Here is a 15620-nt window from a genome sequence, read left to right as displayed (position 1 = left end):
CCTCTCTTTGGCGAAAGAGACCCCCAGCGCCGTTCTCGGAATCGGCAGCAGCGATGTTGCAGAATGAGTTCCTATACACCTGTTCCATGCGAGAACTTTCACGCTTCCAGTCGTCGCCGTCTCCTTGCTATACAGTCATCAGCACGACCTAACAGGTAGGGGGACAATACTACCATGATGCAGACTGAATCAATCAGGGCAATGTTAGCTTCCACTATCTCTTTGACGTTATAATGAGAGCTTACGAGAATCAATCCAAATATAATCGACCTCGAGGAACCAGGCCACCTCAATCGCCTGCTTGAAATTGTTGGACAATTTACGCCACGGCAGACCGACAAGCATGAACTCTTCGAGAGTACTAGAGTTCAGTGTCACCAACGGAGCTTTACCCCAACAGTGACTCAGAGTGACGTAGGGGCCTTTGACATTATTGAGCTTGGTATTCACTACCCGCAGGCGATCCCCTGTACGTTTGCCGCCGATATGTAGTAGTCGTGTAGGGATGAACTTGCTCGCCGAGCCAGCGCGCTTAGGACAGTGTTTGTGTTCAATGCCACAGGTCCTGAACCAAGCCTTGATCTGCTGGCCACCATTAAACGCAGGATTTGTACTCGTGCCGAGCTCCGCAGGAGACAATAAACCCTCGATCTCTTCTTCGAGGACACAGTAGAAAACCCGTTCCGGTATTCCGAAGATCTGTGGCTTTCCCTCGTGATTGTCGTTGTCCTCATCATTGATGAGCCTCGGTACAACTCGGAAAATGATTACTGCTTCGTTTTTAGTCTCTCGGGTACGTCCTAAGGTACGAATACTCCATCGATGTAGAGATACGACCGAACCCTGGCCCGGCAGTAGTTTGTCGACTCTTGCCACCTCCTCATGCAGAAAGCGCTTTAAGCTAGTATTGTGGTGCTCGTGTCTTTGTAGGAGCGAGCGATGCATTAGAAAGTCTCCGTGCAGAAGACTACAAAAGGTGCAGCCGCGGTGAGCAGAGCTCGCGAGGGACGATGCGCTTGGGTGGTGATAGCCCCATGAGTTCTTCGCCCCCAAAACGTTCACGTAGCAGAAGTCGCAGAAGCCAGGCGTGTATGCCATTCTTGAGGTCCACCAAACGGATCAAATGAAGAGTTACGCTGATGCGTGGAAAGTGCGGAAGGAACGAACTCCTGCTCAGGATTACCGGTGCCGGTAAGTAAGCGATCGGGAGCCTTGCTGACATAGCTCCGGCTGAAGACGGCTTGCAATCTGTTCGTCCCAAGTGGCCAAATACATCTCTTGGGGCCAGCTTTTAATCTAAAATATGCAAGCCATGAGCAGGGGGTGTTAGGAACCTATGATATCGTTCGTGACATCCCAGAACTGTTGGCAGACTGGGATAAGGTGCTAGCAATCATCAACAATTTCCAAAGGAACAATGAATCTGAGAGCTGAACCGGGAACCATCATACGCAAGACGGCGCTCAACTGCTGTGCGGAACGTGTTCGTAGCACCTGTACCACTAAGAAGCCTTGAAAGCGTCATCAACGCATCTAGGCCACATACGAGATGCGACGGGACTTCTCGACACCGCAAGAGCGAACATCTCCTACAGCGGACTCGTTAGTACTTAGTTGCAAATATAGAGCGAGGTGTGGAATGATTGGCATGCAACGACTTGTGCTATGCAGCAGCAATGGCGGTGTCTGCCTGGGTATGACGCTATCACATTGTGGTCATACAACTGAGGCGCACACAAGATATTGCAGCAAAAGAGTCGAGCAGACGTAGACCTGGGTGTGATTGGGGGTAAAAGAACATTGCAGCCTCGGGCAAGGGCGTGCCCAGGTGAGCAGCGCGTGAAAATCGAGCTAGCCGAAAACGCGACATTGCGAGAACGCGACTTCTTGGCTGCAGAGTAAGCGCGTCTGACTCATACTGCTGCCTGATTTTCCCTCCTCACTTTTAAGGTCAACAATCCCCGTCTTAGGCGCAATACGTTTCTCGTCTTGTCTTCCAGTCATGGACGAGTTTCCGAACGAGCTGCTCCTTCAAATCTTCAGTCTCCTGCACACGCCAATAACATGCTTCTCTGCGCCACGTGTACCCGCTCCTTCGCGAGATCTCCTGGCATTGTGTCGTGTCTGCCGAAGCTTCAGAGATGTTGCGAGATCGCTCATCTACGAATCCATTGAGCGGGCTGGCGACATTGATAGTCAGGCTTATCGCCAGTTACCACGTACTCTTCTGAAGAACGTGGAGCTGTGTGGGTACATCAAGAATCTGAAGCTGAAGATGGAGGACGGCTTCGAGGTAGGCGATTTTTGGGCGGGGCATAACCTGCGACCCGAGAACGAGCTCGATGACGAAGAGGTCGAGGAACGTGCGACTCAGGATGCAGGATGCGTTCGCTATCAGAGACGGCATCGGAAGATGCTGGATGGAAATGGAAGTGATATTAACGAAGATGTGAATGATGTGCCGGATTACACGCCAGAAGGCTACGAGTGGCTTGCCAAACTTGTCTCAGCCATGGATAGCAGTCAGGCACATGCCTCTGACCACGACCTTCTTGAGCGCGCTATTCTCGGAGAAGATGTGCTACTCACCCCGTGTATTCTCGCTGCATGTAACTTGGAGCGCCTTTGGATCCGCCTTCCCAAGACGCAATTGGATGGAAACAACACGAGCTTCTTGCTTAACAGCATCGTCCACAGTGCTCATGAGGGCGGTTTCGAAAGGCTCAAAGTTCTCCACCTTGACATACACCAAAGCGATCTTGAATGGCCAGTCCGTGACGTGCTACCTTTCTTTCTTCTTCCCAGCCTGACTGATCTCACCCTTGGTAACTGTGGTGAGACTGATCATGGACGCCCGTGGGCTGTTGGGCCAGATACCGACGACTCTGCATTCATGGGAGACCCTTGGAAATGGCCAGTTCGCAGTTCTTCTATAGCCAGACTATCGTTGCTATCTCCACGTTTCAGCGGTTCCATCGCCGCGAAAATGATAGTTGCTTGCAGGGCAATCACCGACTTTGAGGTGGTATCACCGTACGAACGTCGACCACGCGATTACGAGTTCTATGACCATGTCAGAACGGCACTGATCCCACATGCCAACACTCTCGTCAGCTTGTCACTTGGAGATACGCTAGGAGTATATTGGCGAACTTTCGATTCGAGTCCAGGTACATTCCGAATGAGCAGCTTCTTCAGCTCGCTCACTTTCCTGCGAGCGAAGCCATACTTACTTCTCGGCTACGATGGTCTCAGCCAAAATCCTCCGAGTACATTATTGACGAAAATATCACCAGTTCTAGCAGACACTCTTCCAAACACACTCGAGCACCTATGGCTTGACGCACCTGGCAGGCCATGGTATATGAACCTGTTGCCGTACTGCAGGGGACTGTTCAAAGCTGTTCGAAGTGGACAATTCTCTCGACTGAAGAGTATCTACATTCATTGGCATCTTTCAATGTTGCATCAATGCCCTAATCCGAGGGCCATCATCGAGCACGTCAGAACTCTGACCTCCATTCGTGACGAAGCGTCGTTGCTTGCAGAACCCATCGCCGTTGACTTTACTGTACGGATAGCGTACACCACTCCAGGTAAGTCACGATTATTTATCGTTTTATAGGTAATTGGAGGTGCTAAGCGGCTCCAGAATATGCGGGCGATGGGCTCGAACATCTCATCGAATATAACCGCGAGAGAACTTGCCGGGAACAACCAGCTCCACTGGCTTACTGCAGAAGATCAGACGTGGATCATTTGGATGGTCCGATATACTACGTTGAAAGTAGTACATGTGAGGTACCGCGCCAAACTGTAGAGGAGATGCAAGACAATATGGACCACGGCTATTGGAAAGCTTTATCCCCGCCTAATTATTGGTTGTAATATGCAAACTTGTTTACGGGATAGATTGGGGATAAAATTGGGTATTGCTTTGTTGGAGGTGCTGGTTCGAAATTGCGGGCACAACGCAGGTGTATCTCCTAAACATATTGTTTCAAAGTATGCAGCAGTGTATATAGACTTGGGTATATTACAATCATTCATGCACATCTAGTCTCTATATCCCGACAACAACAGACACAAGACCAACTACGGTCAACAGTCCCCAAGAAACACCCATTCCCATGGCCCCGCTATCAACCTCAGGCGTACCGACTTCTTTCACGTCATCGATCTTGCACACGGTTTTGCATCCCTTTTCCGCTCTCTTTCTTCCAAACAAATTGGTTGTATCCCTCTTGTTCTCCTGACTTTTGCCTTCATATGGTCCACTGGTATTGAACGTCATCTCAATCCACTGAATGTGGAACTCGGCACTGTCGCCCACATCCATCTCGCCACTCCACTCTCCGCCATCACCCCACATGTTTAGGACCAGGAAGCTCTGCTCGCGGGGGACGGAGTATGTGTTTGCGGCGACCTGCTTCTGGTTGAGGTACCAGTAGCTGTTCTTGGGAAGCCAGTCGATGCGGTGGGTTTGCCATTCGTCCCAGCGGGGGAGGTCGGTAGGGCCAACGGACGCAGCAGCGACTTCATTGCCATCCTCGCCTACGGAAGGCTGGTTCGTGTAGCGGATCTGATCTTTAGGATCGTCGGTCAGGATCTCGATATCGGACTCGTTATCGTCGTCGAAGAAGGTGAAGAACCCTGCGACCGCACCCTTGGCACCTTGAACACGACCATACATGCGCATCGAAACGTGCATGAGGTTCTTCTGCTGGTTCTCGATCTCTCCGGCTGTCTGGTAGTCATCCAGACGCGACGTTCGTAGTGCGAGGTATGATGTGGAGTCTTCTTCACCGAGGAAGATGTTCGCGAAGGAGTTGTTCATCGGTACGGGGAAGTCTTCGGTGGCGGGCTTGGTCCAGTTCTGAATGCCCCAATCGTAGTTCCAAGCATCGCTGTTGAACAGATCTGGCTGCCATGTATTTGCCATACCCGCGATCTGACTATCGTTGAGAAGCGGCGGTGACTCGCTCATTGCGCCTGGAAGGTTTCGGAAGTCGTAAAAGCGGTAGTATTGGAAGTACTCTGGTGTTTGCGAGTCCTTGCCGGATTGGACGACATAGCAGTCGCAGTCTGGGTTGTTGTCCTTGGGTGCCTCGTTCATGGAGCTGGTATACGGGTTGGCAGCGAGTGCAGACTGGGCGAGTAGTGCCGTAAGAGGCAGGAGCAAGGCTCCTAGTGGCGGAAGGTATGACATGGCGTTCGGTATGCTTCGAATTTCGTATCGTAGATGTAGTGACAGTATCCGAATAATTAAACAAGGATATGAATATGGTAAAGGATCACGGTTGATCGACGGCTAGTAAACGTGAAGAGAATAGCGAACGAGTGTCACCGAGCCATCAGCAATGAACAAGAAGAAAGAAAACGTGAAAGCGCTCAACAATGCTGCAACAAAGCTCGACGATGTAAAGAGACGATACCTAAAAACCAAGAGGGTCAGCGCAAACGCGGGCTCCGCAAGCTCATATACTAAAAACGTGCAGTAAAGCCGCTCGCTACTCCGCTTACACGGCACCACCAGTCAGGACAGTCTCGAACACCGCCCACAAGTCGTGCTTTTTTTCTCTAAACAGGCGCGAAGCTTGTCCAAGCTACCTTCGCTAAACTATGTCTAAGCCCAGAAAAACCGCGCGCTGGAACTGGAGAGTCAAGGCACCAAGGCAAGTAAGCTGGGCGGTAGAGGCAGCAAAGAAAAAGAGGGATATACGAAACGAAACGCGCGACACATCACACCAACGCACGCCATTGTTGGCGGTGGTGGTGCTGCACTCAGCCACACTGCTTCTGGCCTTTGGGACCGCAACGGACAGGGGGTTAGGGGTCGTGTAATGTTCGCAGCGCATTCCTATAGGTGGCGCAGGGGGAAGGTTGTGATCCGCCCCTGGTTTAGGCTGCTTCGGGGGTCTCGTTAGCCGTGATCCGTGATGTGCGAGCGGGAGTTTCGACGTAGGCGCCAAGCTTGATGTGGCTTGACCGTCCGACTCGCCGGACGACCCGGCCTTGTCTTTTGGTCCCGAGATTCTGCGATGTTGATATCTAGGTACTTACTTGAGAAGTAGTCTTGATTACACAAGGTGGAAGTAGCCCTGCGAAGGGTTGTTTATTCAACTGAGGGGTGAAGAGATTGCCGGCTTTGTAAAGTTGTAGCCCGTCATCACGAAACATGACAGGGTTTATGGGTCACCAGCCACATCCCCACATGGCCGGGCGCTAACCGATGCACCTAAGTCTCAAAATAGCCCCGATTCAATAATTCTCAGATGCGGCGCCAACGACGAATACGTCCTGCTGAGACGGCCATACGAGCACGTTTTCTCGTCGCTGTTTGTCACGATCTCGTATCCTTCACAGTGGCGCGGGGTCTGGAGAATGCCCAGGCATGGCGATCTGATTATACGGATTGTTGAGGGGTAGGCACGACTGAGCTGTATATCACGTTTTTGGTAGGTGTTGTTGGTGTTGCTGAGCCGGCTATAGTAACGACAACAATATTGCGATCAATATATTCGTCGGCCAGGCCCCTGAAAAATTCGCCGGCTTGTATAGACAAGCATTGCTTCGGTGCACGAATCGGGACGCCACAACTTGGCAGGTCAACAACTCCTTTTGATCTATCACATGCTATCCGCGAGGAAGTTGGTAAATCAGGCATGGCCGGGTGCCCTGAGAGGCACATCGTCAGGCAAGGCCCACTTGCGCCGCATATGTACTTCTACAATAATGCGAAGACCCTGGACGAAAGTGCAACGACAGTGCAGTACACTTGATCTCAACACCGATCCTAAGGTTGCAGCTCTCATTAAAAAATAAGCTACATATCGCGCAGCTTTTTTCTATCGAACGGTAAAGTATGTCCCCAAATCTCAACGGCATAGGTCTTCTAGCTGAACTCGATCTCGTCCTCCGCATCACTATCCTCATCCTCCTAATTATCGAGCTCCTCTTCACTATCCTCATCTAGGTAGTCTTTCAGTTCACCTGTGTACTGTTCATCGTCCAACTCTGAAGCATCCCGCTGACCTTTTTTGACCATCCATCCAACACGCACAACCTCCATCCAGAATGCCGGATCAACGTCTTCCCATATAGGCCATTTCCTCTGGAATCTAGTACCAAATAGCAGTTCCTTGGGGTACCTGCCCTTCTGTCGCCAGACATGCATCTCGATGCCCAGAGTAGCCATCTCAGCAACCTTTTTGCGAAAATACTTCCTCCTCGCCTTGGGCAGCTCGTAGACGGCAGTATCGTCGAACACATGTTCACTCTCCCATCGCTCCAGATTGAGCGACAGGTCAATGACTTTGAGGCCAATAGTACGCGCTGCCTCCAAGGCCAAGTCGATCTTTTCGTCATCTTCTTTCAAAGAGGCAATGTGCAAGGCCACTAGACTGTCCGGTAGATACTCTTGTGGATGGGTAAGATGCAACGACGGGTGGTTATCTGTAGACAAGAACTGGGCGTCGACCTCCAGTGCCCGGAGCTTGGACGAGTCCTTGAAACTTCCGAAACACGAACGAGCAAGAGTGTTGAGCTTTTGGTGAGACCAATCTAGATTTTCCAGGTCGGGTAGATTGATCTCGATCGCTTTGTTGATGTTCTGTAGATCATACCCGCCCCAAGGTCCCCCGGTCCGAGTACGAAGTTCAGTGAGCATGAGCTCCTTGACTCCGAATAGTGTTGGAGAAGAGAGAATGGCCTCGAGAACAGCTGGGTCTATATCAAGGCCCTTGATCACTAGACCTCGCAAGTTCGTACCCACCAACTTATTCGGATAAGGAAAGCTGACAGGTTGTGTATTGCTCTCATCAAACCAATGTGGAGCGCCGCACGTGACCAAATACTCGAGCTTAGGTAGCACAGGTAATGTCTGCGCGCCATCGTCATTCGTGCAAAGAATCTTTAGGTTGCAGAAGGGAAAGTCCTCGGAGCTACCTTTTGGACGGTACCAACTGTAGCCTAATAGCTCCTTCGTAATTGGAAGATGGTCATGTCTGGGAACCTCGAAATGCAGGTCCTTGAGATTTGTCGCAAGACATAGGACAGCAGCTAGCGCACCGTCGAAGAAGCATTTACCAGCGTAGATACGACTAAGCCAACGTAGTAATATGTCTGGATCGCGACCCTTGACAATCTTTTCGAGCAGAGCTTTCACGGCAGTGACTTGATTCCAAAAGGCCCAGCGATCAGCATCGGTGACGGGGCTGATCGGATGTGAGCTGGGTTTGTGTGTCAGCATGAAGCTTCGAATGAGTTTCGCTAGGTCTGGCCGATCGACAATGGTGAGAAAAAGTCTGTTGATGCGATAATAGCAGTCCGTATGGAAGGTCAGGTTTCTGTAGAGGCGCTTTTCCGCTAGGCCGCGGTAATATTTGTTGACCTTTGACATGGCACTCACGTCCTCGCTTCGCAAACTCTCAATGATGAGCTCATCCACTTCTGTTGAGATTGCATCCATCGACATGTTGTCTTGCGTTGATACGATATAATCTGAGCGCCGGGTCAAAAGAAAGCTAGCAGGTGTCTTGTGCGAGCAGGACGAACTGCGAAAGCAGAGATAGTGAGCCAGTAAAGAAGGGAAAGAGCGATTGCTTAGCTGGCGTCACACGGCCGGAGCTTTGTTACTAAGCGTGCTTGCGCAAACACGTGTATAACACACACCGGTGAGCTTGACCCTTCAGTGAGAGCGAGTACTGCGCGACACGAAGTACGTTTTCATCATCATGCATTCTTTCTCTACATGTTATACATACATAACCAACAACAAACCCCCATCATCTCAACAGGATATACCCAGAACGTAAAAAAAAGACCTCAACCTCGTATCCTCATTCCCTACTCATCACCTAAAACCAACACTTTCCATACCCCTTATCGCACCCCAGCCCACACGCCCAAGGATCAATCGAGCACCTCCCACTCTGCTTGCAGCAGCAACCCATCTCAACACCAAACAGCGTCTTGTAGCCCGCGCACGTCTGGCCACCATTGTGCTCACCGCACTTTCCATTGGAGGAAACGGGCAGCTTGGTAGGTGTGGGTGTGGCGGTGGTGGAGCAGGAAGTCGAGCTGGGGCGGACGATGGCGGTGGAGAAGGAGGAGGAGGGGAGGATGGGGGTGGGTGTCATGGTTGAGGTGGGGTAGAGGGTGGAAGCGGCGCTGCTGGGGAGGATGGCGGAGCTGGAGGCGTGGGAGGAGGAAGAAGCAGAGGCAATGGGGCTGCTTGATGGGACGGCCTCGGAGTTTCCGGGAGTGGAGCTGGGGTAGGCGGAGGAGACTTCTGAGATGGCGGAGCTGGTGGGGTAGCTGTCCTTGGAGGCGGAAGCAGACTCGGCAACTGAGGTGGAGGAAGCAGAAGCAGCGACGGAGGTGGAGTCGTGTTCCTCGGGCTTCTCGGATGCAGGGGTTGAAGCCGATGCGGAGATGTACTCAGAGGCAGAAACGGATGCAGAGACGTACTCAGAAACCGAGGCAGAAGCCGATGCGGAAAGGTGCTCAGAGACTGAGGCAGAAGCCGAAGCGAAAACGGACTCGGAGACGGACGCAGAAGCAGAGACTGAAGCGACAACGGAAGAAACTGTCTCAGACGTAGGAATAGCCGCGGTAGAGGAAGTAGAGTCAGACTTCTCGCTGGCGCTGGAAACAGCAATGGAAGAAGAAGCAGACGAAGAAGAGGTCGAAGGGCAGTTGCCGTAGACGGGGTTGCAACCAGCACCGCAGTGGTCCTCGGAGGTACCGCAGTATCCCCAAGCAGAGCAGCACTCAGACTTTACGCCCTCGAGAGTGCTGAAACCGATGCAGGTGTATCCCTTGGTTCCACCGCATGAGCCATCGCGAGACTTCTCACCGGAGGTGGTGGGAGTAGCAGAGGCTGCGGAAGAGACCTGGCTGGCGCTCGAGCTAGCATCGACGGTAGTGCTTGAAGCAGTCGAGGAGACAGCGTCCTTGCTGGCGCTGACATCGGCAGAGGAAGAAGGAGCAGGGCTGGTGCTGGCAGCAACGGAAGAAGCGGCGCTGCTGACGGCCTGAGCACCGCACTTTCCGAAGCCAGCCTGGCATCCGGCGTCGCAGTAGACATCAGTGTTTCCACAGTATCCGTACTGGGAGCAGCACTCGCTCAGACCGGCAGGGCCGTTGAAGCCAATGCAGGTCATGCCGCCGTTTGCCGCACCGCAAGATCCGTCGGTAGTGGTGGGACCGGTGGGGGCAGGGACAGGGCCAGTGACACTGGCAGTGACGGTAGCAGAGGCAGAGGGAGAAGCACTGGGCTGGGCACCGCACTGTCCGAAACCAGCTTGGCAGCCAGTCTGGCAGTGATCGGCGGTGTTGCCACAGTAGCCGTACTGAGAGCAGCACTCGCCGAGGAGACCGTCGACGCCAACCCAGCCGACGCAGGATTGAGAGCCACCAGCAGCACCGCACATGCCGTCCTTAGACGTGGGGCCGGTAGGAGTGGGGACAGCGGGGGAAGAAGTACGGGTAGATGAGGTGCTGGGAGGAGCGGGAGTAGAGTCGCGGTACCAGTTCTCCTCAGGGTCCTGCATGCACTCGCCCATGGTGACAGCCCTGAGACCTTGAGCGTAGAGGTAGTCGAGCATGTATACGGTGAGGTTCTCGGCGGTCAACTGGTGGATGTCATGGCCAATGGCAAGCCTGTCGCCATCGAAATATCCTTCGTTACGGGTATCAATACCCTTCTTGAAGTTGTCCTTGGCGACCTGGATCTTCTCGGGGGTCAATTGGTTGTAGTCATCGGTATCGAGGTCGAAGTATGAGACGACGTAACCGAGATCAGCCATGACTTCCTGGCAGCCTCCAGTGCAAGAAGAGTACGGTGGGCGCATGTAGGTGGGGTATTTGCCAATGATGTTGCGGATAGCCATCTCATTTTTGACCATTTGGTCGTAAGCCTCCTCCTTAGTGATAGCACTGAGGTCCTGGTGGGACCATGTGTGAGAGGCGACCTGGTGGCCGTTGTCGTACATCTTCTTGATGACACCCGCCCAGTTCTCATCAATGGCGCCCTTGCCAATGTTGTTACCGGTGATGAAGAAGGTGGCATGGGCTCCTCGTGCCTCGAACAGCTTCATAACGCCCTCGGTGTAGATGTATGGACCATCGTCGTATGTGATTGCCACGGTTCCAGGGTTGTTGCAGACGTAGATGCCCTCACCGCCGTAGGGGATGCTTCCAAGCTGGGGGCGGGGGTCGTTGCGGGTGCTTGCTCCAGCAGGAGTCTTGTTGGCGTCTGTCATATTATCAGTAACATTTTCATCATGCAGAGTATAGAATTCGTCATACCGCATGCAGGACCGAAGTTGAACAAGCAGTCGGGCGCTTGGCAGTGTTCCTGGGTAGTACCGCAGTATCCCTGTTCTACTGTCAGTACACGCTCAATACACGAAGTGTCTCATCCAATATACGTACGGCACTTGAGCAGCACTCGTTGTCCGCACACTTTTGGTTGCCGCCGTCCGGTCCACAACGTCCGTCGGTGGACTGTCGGGGACGAATGATGGGTCCTGCCTCAGCAGCATGACCACCTGAGTAACCAGCAAGAGGGTTGCTGGCCCTCAATTGCCTGGGCAAACCAACGATCCTTGGCATACCCTCCATGCCATGAGCGGCGACGAGCGGTGCTACCAAAGAGGCAGCAGCGACTTGGGAGAAACGCATCTTGGCGAATTAATGTTTACAGCACTAGTATAATAGGTGTAGTTGACTTCGGTTGTAATATTGAAAGCGAGTGTGGTTGACGATAACGTCAATTAGAATTAGTCGATATGAAAAAACGAGTGACGGTCGCTATGCGTGCAAAGACGAGCAAGACGAGTGAAGAGCGTAAGGAGAAGAAAGCCGATGTACTTATATCACACAATGCCATAGACGCACCTCCAAGGGCGACTCGTGGCGGCGTAGCTGCGAGGAGTGGAGCCCACTAACTGGAAGAAGTCAGCACACTATTATCAGCAGCCAAGAGCGCGGCCCTGGGAAACCTTCGTGGGATACGAAGAGGATGTGGAGACGGCATGGTACTGAGACGACTGCGAAGGCGCCTAGTACAAGCCACCACCAAATGCTACAACATGATCTCGCGTCCCCAGTGTGATGGTATGTCTTGGTAGCCGAGCAGATCTGGAGGCTTAACAGCTTCCAATTCCTAGGGACATGTCAATCTCGAAGAGGGATAACAGAGCCCGAACCTGTCCTGTTCCTGACGAGGCCAAGCCATTAAACCGCTGGGGTCTAAATATATGAGCCGCGATGCTGGTTCTGACCGGCTCCCGTCGCGGATATACTGAAGTGGGATGATCGCCGGCGGGGCCCAACTCAACAATAGGCTAGAGGAGTACTTGGCATCACAAAAACATCGTGCTTTTCACGTTGTTGGCTTGATGTGGCGTTCAATGGCGTCTCGCGTAGGAATCAGAGGCCGTTTGCTTTCGGCTCTGTCGGTACGCGGCACCCATCAGAGACCTTTGAAATTGAAGGGCTCAATGGAAGCCTTCGCGGCTGGTATGATCGGTGACCGTAGGATACTACTCGCAATTTCGATGCGATATCTGCCACAGTCAGTCTGAAAGCACTTTACTCGTGGTTCGTGCTGTCAGCGATGTCAGTGTTGCCAACGAACGGCCGTTGCGATACCTCGTGCCGTGGTATTGGGAATAAGCGACAGCGCACCAGTAACGGTACATCGTCATGTACACCGTTCGTACGATGAGACTTTGAATCGCATTTCGTCCAGCCCTAAGACGAACGCCTGAATGCCAAGCTCAGGAGAGCAGGATTGGGGACGCCCCGGTGGTCGTCCGCTGCTCGCGATTCGATGCTAGGAGGCCCCTGAGGGCCTTCATTTCCACTGCCAAGCTTGAAGCGAGCGCTGGCGTCCGCTCTCGATAATCGATAATGCCGCGCGCGGCAACGAACCACCGGCAAACAAATCGCATGTGCAATGCGATGTAAAACGTTTGGACAGTTCGCTAAGGCAACGTGACTTGTAAGTACAGTGAAGAGCAGCTAATTGTCTAATACAACTTTGCCGCTGCGAGGATGCGGGTAAGCGGCTGCGCTGTTCACTTTAGCTCCACGGTAGTGACTTTGGATAGCTGCATCTCTTAGTTGCTCAGCTGTGGTTCGGCTAAGGCAGAAGCGCTACTAGAAAAACTTCAGCTGGTCCTTGTATACGATGTTACGAAGAGGTGGAAATTGACGGCAATGCCGAGTAAAAGTGGGTATCATTAAGTTCAAGTACATGTCTGGATAAGAGGTAAAGTATCATGGCTCGCGATGCCGACGCGGGAGCAGAAGTATGTTGTGCTTAATCATTTCTTCACAATGCGTAAGAGAGGAGCGATCCTCGCTCGTTTGCTCAGTCCGACACGATATGGCACCTTGCCCGTGTTCGCTGGCGATGCACTTGTAGGCTTTATTTTTCGTTCTGGAGTCTCTGACGCCGCAGCTGGAGAGGGTTTCGCTGGTGGTTTTGAATGGCTGGCAGTCGTGGTATCCGTAGCGTCTGGCGATTTCCGGTCATCGGTATCATTGCGTGTGAGTTTAGAGTCTTGCTCTATCTCTTCTGAAATAGGCCCGGGCTCGGTCGTTTGTACAACTTCTTCTTGATGTTCTACCGCCACGGCTCGTTCCATCGGTCCTGGGTCAGGCTCTACGGGCGGAGGAACAGGCGCGACCTTCTTGGGCCGACCACGCGCCTTCTTCTTCGCGGGCGCGACCTCAGGCACAACAGAGGTTGTCTCGGCAGGTTCGTTCTCGGCTTGATCTGATAGTGTTTTCCTGCGCTTTGCTTTCTTGTTCGAAGCAGTGACAGAGCTTGGAGGCTGCTTCGAAACGGCAAGTGGTGACTTCTTAGGTATCACTACCTGAACTTTCGTAGGCGAGCGCAAATCGGAAGTTGGAGTTTCTGTGAGGTCGATAGGCTCTGGTAGGGCGGCATCATTCGCCACCGCAACATGGACCATGTCTCGCGCAACGGCCTGCGTATCATCCCGTTGATACTGATCTAAACTGCGCATAATATCTTGGATTGCCTCAGAGTCCATCGCCGGAGTTTCGTCGCTCTTGTTCATGACCGGCTTGGTTTTGGGTGGACTTGGTGGTGCAAGCTCGTCGTGGCCAACATTGTTAGTGACTAGCCAGTCGATGGTCTGTATGACGTCACCGTTGTTTTGCTTGAGGGCGCCAGAAGTCGTTGAAGGTGTGAATCCCATGTCGCAAATCTGCCGGACCTTTTCAGGTGTTGTAGGGTTGCTGGCATCGGCTGTAGCCGTCGTCTGTCGTCGTTTGCTGACCTTTTTGGCCTTCTCGGGGCGGACAGAATAGTCGATGGGCTGCTCCTCTTCGACCCTGAGCGATCTCGAGCGGCTAGGCCGTGGTTTGTATTGCTCCTTTGGCAGGCCAATAGTCGCAAGATCGTCATCGGAGCTGGCGACAGGCACTTGTGCGGATTTTGAACGACGAGGTGTCGTCTTGACTTCCTTGCGCCCACCGCGCGGAGTCTTCTGTGGTGCAGTTGATGGTATATCCCAGATATCGGCAGAGCTGTCTTCAACAGGTGTCGTCTTTCGGCCGGCGTCACCGGCTCCAATACGGGAAAGTTCGTTCCTCAAAGGGCTGCCTTTCAAAGGACCACCAGAGCCGCGCCTGCTTCGTTGGGATGCGCTATACTCATAGCCTCCCTGTGACGTCCGGACTGGCGTGGCTAAGGGAGGATCATTGGAAGGCGGGTCACGATCAGATGATTCGGTCTGCTCCGTAGCCTCTGCCGGCGTGAACTTCATAAGATCTGACCAGGGTATTGACGGCTCTGGTGGAGGTATGTAACGAGGTTGTTCACTGTCGATCTCTTGTCCTATCGTGAGTGGTGCATTGACAACATCGAGGATGTGTTGCTGGGTCATAGTAGCGTTGGGAACGGTACTAGAAGGCTCAGGGAACATGGCCGGTTCGTGAAGGGCGTAGTTGTCACGCATAGTACCTTCTGGGAGCCATGGTACTTCTTGGGTTGATTCGAGGGTCACGTCTGCTCGGCCCACAGGTGGAGCGTTGAATGATGGTGAACTACCGAAGATGGATTTCGGTGCCTTCCCATACGTGACGGGTCCTTTCTTAGCAGACACATCATTGAATGGTTTGAGCGGACTTGGATTAGCTGTGGTCTTTCTCTTCTTGTTCGGATGTTCAGGCAATGACACTGATGACTGAGGCTCTTCCTGGCTCGGCTGTGACTGGAGATGGTTCCGGTGCGCCTTCTCAATGGCTCGCTTCAGAGATTCTGGGCTGCATGTCAGCTCGGTCTGATGACATGATGCCGTGAACTCAGCCCTACCGGTGGATCCCGTGCCGTGGGTGTCATTGCTGAGTGGCTGTCCGGACGCGTCTGCTTGTTTGGGCGGCGGGAGGTCGCCCTCGAGATCGCCGTCCGACTCCTCATCAGAATCCTGTACAATGCGCGACATCGTTGTTCCCGCCGTGTGTCTTCAGGTAGATGCTTGGGTCGCAGAGGCGAGACTACCGGGGAGTGGGGTGGGGATCTTTCCGGGTGACCGCGCCAAATCGCGTAATCACGAGACGAGCTGCTAGCGCGTTTC

The 15620-nt window shown here is 53.0% G+C and overlaps 4 protein-coding genes across 4 annotated transcripts; all 4 read right to left on the bottom strand.

Moving 5' to 3' along the window:
* Positions 1-4063: 4063 nt before the first annotated feature.
* Positions 4064-5209, bottom strand: J4E84_010193 (uncharacterized protein; the record flags this gene model as incomplete). The annotated part of the gene is made up of 1 exon (XM_049392749.1): positions 4064-5209. One exon carries the CDS (start codon positions 5207-5209, stop codon positions 4064-4066), a length of 1146 nt encoding a protein of 381 aa, XP_049239550.1.
* Positions 5210-6940: 1731 nt separating this feature from the next.
* On the bottom strand, positions 6941-8787 carry J4E84_010192 (uncharacterized protein; the record flags this gene model as incomplete). Its single annotated transcript, XM_049392748.1, has 2 exons — positions 6941-8392; positions 8782-8787. 2 exons carry the CDS (start codon positions 8785-8787, stop codon positions 6941-6943), a joined length of 1458 nt encoding a protein of 485 aa, XP_049239549.1.
* Positions 8788-8858: 71 nt separating this feature from the next.
* J4E84_010191 (uncharacterized protein) lies at positions 8859-11688 on the bottom strand (the record flags this gene model as incomplete). Its single annotated transcript, XM_049392747.1, has 3 exons — positions 8859-11260; positions 11314-11383; positions 11440-11688. 3 exons carry the CDS (start codon positions 11686-11688, stop codon positions 8859-8861), a joined length of 2721 nt encoding a protein of 906 aa, XP_049239548.1.
* Positions 11689-13337: 1649 nt separating this feature from the next.
* On the bottom strand, positions 13338-15488 carry J4E84_010190 (uncharacterized protein; the record flags this gene model as incomplete). The annotated part of the gene is made up of 2 exons (XM_049392746.1): positions 13338-15304; positions 15359-15488. 2 exons carry the CDS (start codon positions 15486-15488, stop codon positions 13338-13340), a joined length of 2097 nt encoding a protein of 698 aa, XP_049239547.1.
* Positions 15489-15620: the final 132 nt, after the last annotated feature.

Source organism: Alternaria hordeiaustralica (assembly GCF_023758085.1).
Source record: "Alternaria hordeiaustralica strain BMP 2776 chromosome Unknown scaffold_37, whole genome shotgun sequence".
Lineage (NCBI taxonomy): Eukaryota > Fungi > Ascomycota > Dothideomycetes > Pleosporales > Pleosporaceae > Alternaria > Alternaria hordeiaustralica.
The sequence above is the reverse complement of the archived record's forward strand: the minus strand, read 5'-3'. Positions and strand labels throughout refer to the sequence as shown.